The 10,475-nt window shown below is 46.8% G+C and overlaps 1 protein-coding gene across 4 annotated transcripts in view; it reads left to right on the top strand.

Annotated features, from left to right (window-relative positions):
* Nucleotides 1-3,768: 3,768 nt before the first annotated feature.
* LRCH2 (leucine rich repeats and calponin homology domain containing 2) overlaps nt 3,769-10,475 on the top strand; it is a 57,522-nt gene continuing 50,815 nt past the window's right edge. For 2 of the 4 annotated variants that reach the window (XM_069811363.1, XM_069811359.1), the window contains exon 1: nt 3,770-4,108. In XM_069811363.1, coding sequence (XP_069667464.1) covers nt 3,841-4,108 — 268 coding nt within the window. In that variant the 5' untranslated portion in view covers nt 3,770-3,840. Of the gene's footprint in view, nt 4,109-10,475 lie in introns of all 4 variants that reach the window. The other 2 variants (XM_069811360.1, XM_069811361.1) reach the window with 2 other exon arrangements.

Below are 10,475 nucleotides of genomic sequence, written 5' to 3'. Positions count from 1 at the left end.
CATAGTAAGAACATTATGAAAGCTCGGGTGTTTAATTACTTAAAGCCAGAAAGGCTCTAAAGGATGCAAAAAAAAGGTCAGTGCTGACATCTCAGGAGGATTTTGTTTCTCACAGCGAACCACAATCTAGACTGACAAAGATCTGCTTTGTATTCAGCTCAAGTATTTAATTCAGGAACACGGAAAGCTTCGGGGGTGTCCCTGCTTTCAGCAATCCCTGTTACTTGGCCTTAGGTGCCCAGAGCTTGCGTTGCCTGGCAGAGGCCTGCAAGTCCAGTGGAGGTGTGGAGGGAGCAGTGCACCACATGACACCCCGGGGCAGCATCTCGGCTTTGGTACTGTGCTTTGATGTTCTTATCGTGTGCACTGACCTGACCTGGGACACAGCCTGCAGTGTACTCTGGAGAATTACGAAGGTACAGGAGAGATAAGGGACTCCACTCTTTCCCTACTCTCGTAATCAATATACCGACATTTCCAGTACAGATGAACCTGTCTGGCTCTCTCCAGAAGGCAGTGCTCTGGGGAAATTTGGAGCTGTGAGTGATGATGCTGAGCAGGGGTTAGAAGAGCTGTGGGAGCAGCACATGCAGAGCAGCAGGATGGCACGCTCACTTGCTCTGAGCATGGCTTGGGCTAACTGTGCCAAGGACTACGTCATTGCAAGACTTGTGAGTAACCACATCTTGCAATCCATGTTGAAAGTTAGATAGATCAAAGCTTTATCTAGATCTCATTCCTCTAGGCATTAACACTACCTCTTAAAGTTTGTTGATGTCATATCTTTATGAGTTTTTATCTCATCTAGAACGGATGTGGGTAGCCACAAAGACTTTCAAAGTGGAAGCTCTTCATGGAAGTGGGGGATTTTCAGTGGTTTTCAGACTCCTGAAACAGATTCTGTCTGTGGTGTGGCAGCAAGAAAATATGTTTGTCTTGTGCCGTCTCATTACAACATCTGAGTATTTCCACCTCTTCCTGTACTCACCTTAACTGCCTTAATAAATAAGAAAATGCTATCATCTCTGTTTTATAGAAGAAACTAAGAGATGGCACATCTATTATTTACTACTCAGCATGACAAGAAGGTTGGTTTTGCGAGCCTTCTGCCACTAGACTAGTGACTCTGGTTTTGCTTGTGAACTGAAGAAGAAGAGGCAGCGGAGAAAGAACTCCTGAAAGGCTGTGAAATACAGTATAAACAAAATGAGTTAGACTTTAGCATTCCAGACAACTGTTCTGATTGTGCAGCTACTTGAGGTGAAAAACGACCCCCACAGGTAAATCTGCATGTAGCTGTACCATAGATGTGTAATCAATTCCTAAGCTTTTGCCTGAGTAAGCAGCAATTTGCTCAAGACAGTTTGCAAATCAGGGATTTTTGGTTAGCTGTTAGAAAAAGTCTCAAACATTGCTTCTAGCTTATTGTATTGGACACTTTAATGCATTTGAAGATGCGTGTGCCTGAGTAGACTGAGAGTGCTTGGTTTGCTTCTAAGTAGGAACACCTGCAAACAGTGAGTATTTTGTTAAAGACAAAAAGGCCCCTCATACGTGAGAACTCCAGCATGACTAAATGGTGTTTTGAGCCCTCTGACAATGTCAGACCTATTTCTTACAAAGCGAGCTGAACCCCTTTCTGTCTAACGTCGCAGAGATCAGCTAGGCTCTAAATAGCAAGCGGCTGTGTGATGTGGCTTAGAGGGAGGATAGCAAAACTGCATCTCTGAGCTGGCCCTGTGCCAAGCCACCGCCTTTGTAAACTGAGAGCAACTATTTCTAACATTTAGTAACAGTTACCGGAGCCTGGCTGCTGCTCTGCTTCGCTCCTGCCAGCTGCAGAGCCACTGTACCTCCTGCTCCACGTCTGCAGGCAAAATCATCATACACACTTGGCCCAACATCAATCTGTGAGTTTATTCAACCTCCACCCTCCCTGGCTGGAAACTCGACCGAGGGCAGCAGTCAGCAGTGTTTATGCAGGTTTGTCTGATTTTCCTGCTGTGAATCCAGGGAACAATTAGCTTTTTCAGGGCAAGAGCAGAGGCTCTGGCCCAGGCAGACTGAACGGTAGATATTAATCTGTAAGCTTTAATCCCGCAGCCCACAAAAGTATCCACAGCTAAGGTTAAATGAAGCAGAGAGCCACAATATTTGCAGGTGGACAATGGGAGCCCTTCCCCCACCACACACGCATTTTGCACATAGGCCTCTTTTGCTGGAAAGCCAATCTATTTGCAATGACACAGTGATCCCAAAGTCCATACAATACTGCACCAAAGGATTAAACCCTTCACTCTTCAGTGCCTTCTTACTGATCCTGGCTAATTTGGTTCTATTGAATTTCAGCCAGATATCACCCACAGAATATTACAGGGCTGTTCCTCTTTTGACTAATAATGGCTCAGCTGTCTCTCACTGACATATTGCTGACTGAAGGCTAGTCTCTTCCATACTGCTTATAGAAGGAATTTCCCTTAGATCCCCCAATTAGTCATGATGCATGCATGCAAAAAAATTATCCATTTAAGGACCTTCAGGAGGATCAAAGCATAAAAGCAGATTCTGCTTATCAAACACACAGCAATTTCATTAAAATGTGGGTCTACGAGCCTTTCTTTAGCATTTCTTAATTATGGCTCCAGAGTAATTTTTGACAGATAAATATGCAGCACCTAAGAGGTACAGATTACATGGTAATAGAGGCAATTATTCATCCATACAATATCCCAGCAATTGTGTAGCATTTTATTAATATAATGGGGCCTCGGACATTGCAACCAGCTTCTGATTTATGTTTCACCACTCCCCTTTCATATTCTGAGTCAAGAGCATTACTGTCTTTGAGGCTTTTGTGAATGTTTGCTAACCCATTTTAGGGTGACAACCTTACTCCTATTCCCCTTTGTTCTGCTATGGGAGATTCCTCACCGATTTTTTTTTTTTCATGCCACTAACGAGGAACTGCAGTTATTGATAGGCACTGCTCGTTATTAGCTCTCAACACAGAGGTGATGCTCTGATGCATCTGGCGTAGGTGACTTTTTAGCCTGAGGAGCAATCGATAATCTGTGTTGCCATAGATACGACAGTAAACCCGAACGGTGCCAAAGGGCTCACTGGAGTGACAATAGCCTATTTGCCATGCCGCCGAGAGGCGAGGCCGCTCCGCGACCGGGAAGGGATGCCGTTTCACCGGCGCCGTGGCTGCCGAGCAGTTGTTCCCCGTGTCACATAAAGCGTCGCCTCTGTTTTGCGGGGCGGCCCCTGCCCTGAACCCTCCCCGCAGCTGCGTTCTCCCGAAACACACCGACCCGCGCCTGCTCCCGGCCCGGCTGCGAAAGGCACGCCGCTCCCCGGCTCCCCCCGCCCAGGCCCTGCCCGCCATGCCGCCGGGACGCCCCGGGGCTGCTCCCGCCCCGCTCCGCTCCCGCTGCAGCCCCGCGGGCGGCGGCGTGCGGCTCCCCGCCGCGCCCGCGCGCGGCCTCCGCGTGCCACAAACCGCCCCGCCCCCCCCCCGGCGCGCGCGCGCGCGCGGCCCCTCATTGGCGAGCACCGCCTCGGGGAACCACACCCCGTTGCCCCCCGCCGCCGCGGATTGGTGAGGGAGGCGGCGGGGGAGTAACGGAGCCGCGCCCCCTCGCTCCACGCCGCCGCGGATTGGGGAGAGCGGCCGAGGGGCGCGCGGCAGCCACGCCCCCTCCGCCAGCGGCCCCGCCGTCTCACTCCCGCGGCCCCCCCCCGCCCCCCTGCGGGCTCGGCGGCGCCTGCGCAGTGGCGGCGGGGCGGCGGGGCGGCCCCGGCTGTTGTTATTGTGGGGCTGGTCTGCGCCGCGCGAAGATGGCGGCTGGGCAGGGGGGCGGCGGCGGCAACGGCGGCGGCAACAACGGCAACGGAGCGGGGGGGCTGGGGATCCCCGCTCACCTCACTCTCTCCTTCTCGGCCGGGCCGCACTGGGGCGCGGCGACTCTGCCGCAGCCGCACACGGTGCGCAGCCTGGACCGGGCCCTGGAGGAGGCGGGCAGCTCGGGCATCCTCTGCCTCAGCGGGAGGAAGCTGCGCGACTTCCCCGGCAGCGGCTACGACCTCAGCGACACCACGCAAGCAGGTGGGGGGGGCTCCGGCTGTGAGGGGGGACGGGGCCTCCTGCCGAGGGGGCCCAGCTGCGGGGGTAGCGCGGGGCGGATGGGGGCCTGGCCGTGAGGGTGGAGGGGGTGGGGGGCGGGCGTCCCCGCTGTGGTCGCGGTTGGGGGCGAGCAGTGGGAAGGGGGGGCCCTGTGGTGGCAGTGGGGGGGGTGCGGGGGCTCCGCTGCGGTGGCAGCGGCGAGGGGGATGCAGCGAAGGGTTCTGTGGTGGCAAAGGAGGGCTGCGGGGGGTGGTGGCTGTGGTGGCAGCTTGGGGGATGGCGTGGGAGCTGCGTGCCGTGGTGGCACTGGGGGGCCTGGGGGTGCCCAGTGGGGGCAATGAGGAGGATGCGGCGGGAGGATCCTCTGCGATGGCAGTTGGGGGGAGCGGTGGGGGGCACATGCGGTGGTGGCGGTGGGGAAGATGTAGTGGGAGGGCTGCTCTGGTGGCAATGGGGAGAAGCACTAAGGAGCCCCCGCTGTGGTGGCACTGGGGGGCTTGGAGCGTTCGTGGGCTGCTGTAGTGGCAGCGGGGAGGAGTAGGGGCCCTCCCTGTGCGAGGGCAATGGGGGACAGTGGGGAAGCTCCACGTTTGGGGTGGGCGGGAGGCAGGACAATGCTGGGGCTCCTTCTGCATGCGGTGGGACGGGGTGGGTGCTGGAGGGTCTGGGGTGTGCAGTGCTGGGGTGCTCCCGCTCTGCGTGTATTGGGGGGTCGCTTCTGCTGTGCGTGCTTACGGGGGGAGCGTTCCTGCTCTGTGGGTGTGTGGTGGCGGGCTGTGCACCGGGGGGACACACCTTGTTTCCACTCTGTGCGTGCAAAGGCAGGGGTGCTCCTGCGGTGTGCCCGCGGAGGTGGGCTGTAAGGGGCGAGGGTACCCCAGCAGCGTGCGCCTGCGCGGAGCGCTGCCGCTGTGTGTGCGCGCAAAGGCAGGGCTCTGCGGGGAGAGGGGCTCCCGTAAACCCCGTCCGTGTGTGCAAGTGCGTGCACACAGCGGGGTGTTGCGCTCAGTGTGTGTGTGCGTGTGCAGTGGGAGGGTCACTGTGCGCTGTGTGTGTGTGTCTGCCGTGGGCAGGGGCGCCGGCGCTCTCGGTGCCTGCGCCTGTGCTGCCGGGGGAGCGGGGCTGCCTGCGTGCGGTGAGGAGAGAGGTTCCCCTCTGCGCGTGCTGGTGCAGCGAGGGAAGGGTTGTGCTTTGCTTGTGCGTGCGAAGGGGGCGGGAGGGGGCATTCACAGGGAATTAGGCGTTGTGTTCTGTGTGTCTGTCTGTACGTGTCCTAAGGATGAGGACTTGCAATTCGTGTGCATGCACACGGTGCGTGGAAGACGGTGTGCAAGATGAGGGAAGCTATTTAGTTCACGCTCTGGGGAATAAGAGCTCCATGCTGTGGTTGGTTTGTACCTTCAAGGGTGTCAGATCCCTTGCAGTGAAGCTTTATTACCTGGGGTATTCCGGTCGGTCCTTCTTCCCAGCTCAGCGGGAAGATGGTTACAAGTGCAGTGTAAGGGATGTGTGTGTGTGTGTGTGCACTGTGCGTGTCAGAGCTTAATGTATTCACCGTGTTGGTAAATGCTTGGATATCATCAGTGTGAGCCTGGATTTACCCAGGCTTTTAGGTGAAGTAAACTTGGAAATATTTTTCTATACAGTTCTTAGGAAACAACACTGCATTTTCCATGGTGGTTCTGTTATGTTTTGGTTCATCCCTGATGTGCTTAGGGATTTATTTGCTGCTGGAGTAGTTGCTGAAAATGGATCATTTTGAGTAATGTGCTAGAACAGAATATTAATGAGAGGTCTAGCATCTTTTGTTCACAAGTGGTAGTGGCTTTCCAAAATGTTGTTTGGGTGAATTAATTCCATGGGGGTTTTTTTTTGGTTTTTTGGGGGGCTTTTCTTTCCCCATGGGTTATGAATAGCTGGCTTATTGTTTTGAATATGAGACTACACATTGTGGTATCTTATCCATCTCTGACAATCCTGTACTCCTGGTCTATCAAATTCTGTTGCTCTTTGTTGTGGGCTGCATTTGTGCAGAGGGTTAAATAGCGGTGTACTCATTCTTCTGTGATATATTAGGTTGTGTAGGGTGTAGAATTTGTGAAGGACTGATTTTAAAATCCCATTTCTGTATCCAGTACCAAGCCTGCTAATGATTCATGCTTTTTTGTGCTAATGATTTATTAGCTTTTTTCCTGACATGTGTGATGCATCCCTATGTGCAATGCAGAATAGGGATAGGTAAAAGTGTTAGTTATTTCATCATGGAAGCGTAAGATTAAAATAAAAACAGGTTCTGTGAAATACTAGCTCGTTTTCCTTGTAGTAGCGTAAAAATGTATTCAGCAACACAGTAGGTCACTTCTGTGTATAAATATTCAATAACTAAAGCATTAAAAAAGAAGCATTGTATATAGGCAGTCTGTTATTAAGATGACTTTTTCTGTATCCTGAAGCAGGTGCAGCAAGGACCCATATTTTGTGTTTGGTTCTAATTATTACTAATTGCATTTTGGGTTTTTTGTTGTTGTTTTTTGAATCTCAACATATTTGAGTAAAAGCTGTCTGCAGTGATTTTCTCTATCTTTTACGATGTAGTAGAGCCCAGTCACTACCATCAGGATTGAATTTTCATCATGAAAGATTGTGTGAAAATGTTTAAAGGCAGTCTCTGAGAAAAATAGCCATATTGCTTGCTGCTCTAAAAAAAAAAATTACTTAAATAGTTGATATAGGTCTATGCAAGTACCATCTCATAACAATTTGATGTAGAACTGATTTATGAATTATTCCTGTGACATACAAATTTTAGATGTCTTTCAAAATGTGCTTGTAAACAAAAGATTTGTAGTCTTTATTTTGATTTAATTTGTAGAATTTTTTGATAAGTGGGTAAATGGTATTCTGCTGGTGAATCATGGACATCCTTTACAGAGTATCAGTATGGCATAGAGCTTGATGGAGGATCAGCAACTGCCTCACAGGCAATTGTCATTTGCTTACTGGCATTTTTGTAGCAGTTATCACTGTTTCACATTAAAAGATACCCATGAATAAGATTATAGATTTAGGTTGAGGTGTGCGAGACAGGGGGTTGGGTCAAAAACCTTGGCTGTGTTTCACTTTCTAAGTCAGTGACTCTCTGAAATTTGGTTCTGTGGTACTTGAAACAAACATTTAAAAAACCAACCTCTAACAAATCTGGATGTAAATGATTTCTTTTCCACATCACAAATCCATGTGCAGTAGGATCTACAGTATCATTGTGTAAATCCAGAATATTTTGCCTTAACATCAATAAAATCAACAAAGCAAACCAGTTCTCAGTAAGGTTCATATATATATATATATATGTGTGTGTGTGTGTTAAAGCACAACTGCTGTTGATTTATCAAAAATACTCTGGGATTTTTTTTTAAGGTCTGGCCATATTGTACATCTAACTTGTGTCATGGCTTGCCAGTACATAATTTGCAAATAGTGTAGCACATTTTTGGCATCTTGAATTATGCAACAAAAATTATTGCAGAGTTAAAAGCATAATGACGATATCTAGCTGTTTAGCTCTGACCTTATGTTTGTCGTATATTTTTTTTTTTAACCGTGAATTGTCATTGCAGCTATTTGGCCAAAAAAACCCCTTATTTTATTACTTCCCTGAATTTGTCTTCTAGCTGTTCAAACAGATCTTGTGCTGCTGTTAAATGAACTTCTGAAAAAAAAATATCGTAGGTCATGAGATATCAAGAGGTATATCAAGAGGTGTATTGAATATTCCAATCATTTTATTGATGTGTGTAATTCTGCTTCTTGCTGTGTGAGCAACATTAGGCCCCCTGGCAGTTAAGTAATTGAGTATATCACATCAATGTAATTACTGTCTGCTTAGCTGAAGAGTTGTGTGTTTTCTGTTTTCCTTTATTAAAGATAGGTTCCTGTGCTATATTGCCATGCTGAACTAAGTCATCCTATGCCTTTAGCAATTTCCTCCCTTTTTTGTGAGCACTTCTTAAAACATGAGTTTAGTAAATATGAAAGGTACTAGACTGACAGCTCAAGGAACAGTTTATTTGCTCTGGATAAATATAGTGGTGCCATCAGGCTTACTTGTTCATGACTTTGTCAGCAAACTTGATTCCCAATTTTTAATTCTGAGGGAACCTCCAAGTAATTCTAAGTAGGTGAATGATTGCCTGTAAATATATTAACTTGAAATTTCTCCTTTCTCACCACCTGCTACCTTCTTATACAGCTGAGAAGTAACACCAGTGTATTCCCAATATGACTTCAGAATAAGCCCTCCTGTCATGGCCAATAACAATCTCTGCACGACAGGCAGAGTTCCCACATTGTGATTCCTGCATGTGTCTGCTGAGGGGATGGGATGGGAGGAGACACACTTATTGTTTAAGATACCAGTGCCTAGCATTACTTGCATGACTGTTGATTTTTTTTTTTACATCATATTTCTGGCCCTTCTAAGGTACGTAGTCATGCATGTGATTATGGATTAAAACCGACAAAACCTACAGCTTAATATTGAGTGTGAATTGCATAAGAATGTTAATTCACGATACTATTCTTCTGCCTTTACAATATATACTTCTAAACCAATTATATTTTCCTGTCTGAATAAAGTTATTTTTGTTGGTGGTACCAATGTTGATTAAAGTGATGGCAGGTAGCTGAATAGCAACACCAAATCCAATTTTCACCTTAAGAAAATAACTTTCATATGTGAAGTGTATCCTAAATCTAGATTACATTCTAGAAATCAACCATGTTGAAAAACATGTGGTTCTTCAGTAATGACTACTTCAGATTTGAATGAGAAGAGAAACTCAGATTATATGTTGGGGGTGGGGGAGGGGATAGTGTTTATGCTCAGAAATGCATCAGATGCAAAATCTGGAAGTGACACAGTTTATAAGCAAGTAATTGTGGAAATTCCCCACAGTGGTTTCTTAGCCTATCCAGTGTTTGGGCTAATGGAACATGAGTTGTGTATGTTGTCTGAGGCTTTTTTGCTGAGGGCCAGTAATAAGGATATGTGTTAAGGATACTTGACATTACAGACAAGCTAGGAAAACTCTGTTCAGTGAGTTGAAGTTAAAACAACTGATTGTTAGTTGGCCTGCATAAAAGGATTGCATTATGAAGAATACCACTAATATTTTAATCTAATCTTAAAAAAAAAATAATTCCACGTTATAGCCTTGTCTGAAATACTGATCTACAAGAAACGTGCAATGTGTAATTTTTTGACTTTTTGTATTCTCCATCCATCAAAACTCTATTTGCCATGATGTTGACTATTTTTGTGCCTTGAGATATAAAAAATTTAACCTCTGAAATATTTCTGCTTTTGATCGATCTAAAGAACTTTGTGATACATACTTCTGCTTTGTTACTTATTATCTGAGCAGGAGGCAAATGTATTTAGATCACAAATTGTATTGCAAAACATTGTGCAATAAGAAAAATGGACTAGCCTTTGCTTTTTCACATTTTTTTGGTGAAAAGCATCTTCTCATTTGACTTGTGAAGCTTTATTGGAGCTGGTTCAAAAGTATATATTCATTTTACTGGCAAAGCTGGCATTTAATGCTGAGATGTGTCCTTAGCCAAAAGGTAACTGAGTCATGACTGAAGGCTAGAATTCCACAGAAAATGCAAAGATACTCACTAGATCTTTTTTGTAGTAAAAGTTCTACATGACAGTGTGGATAGACCTCTGAATTCTCTGCTTTTCTGTGGCTGTCCAACAGTCTGATTTTCATTATTCTTCCAACTAACCTGGGTTTATTTGCTGCTTGCTAGGAGAATCTGCTCTTAAGTCTGACAGATCTAGCGAAGGTATAGCACTTTAGGCAAGGAAGAAAAAAAAATTCTTATTCTCTGTTACAGAACTAAAATACTTTTTTTGCTTGGCAGACATAATTATCGCTAATGTGTTCCCAAGTGTCAATGTATTACTTCTCAAAAAAAGGTTTTTGTAGTTATAAGGCTTGAAGGAACCCTGCATCTCAGGCCTGTTCATAGGCTACTGACCAGCAGATGTAACTGCACAATGAGCAAATCCCTGACCATCTGTGTATTAAAACAAACATCTACTTCAATTTGTCACTTTACCACTATTTCAATAGGTGGAACCAGTACGTAGTGGGCAAGAACTTGATATATTAAAGACTGACCTAGAACTAAAAGGCTTATGAAAGTGTTCACTTCAAATCATTTCATGCAGTAAAAGTGATATTACATACTTATTTTTAAGCTAATAGAAGTGGCTACAGCCATTCTTAAATGCTGCCATGAGGTCTGGCATGAGTAGGACAGAGTCAGCAGGAGGCAC

The sequence above is a fragment of the Haliaeetus albicilla genome, chromosome 23, assembly GCF_947461875.1.
Source record: "Haliaeetus albicilla chromosome 23, bHalAlb1.1, whole genome shotgun sequence".
In the NCBI taxonomy this organism is placed as follows: Eukaryota; Metazoa; Chordata; class Aves; order Accipitriformes; family Accipitridae; genus Haliaeetus; species Haliaeetus albicilla.
Note: the sequence above shows the minus strand (reverse complement) of the source record. Positions and strands in the feature narration are given on the sequence as shown.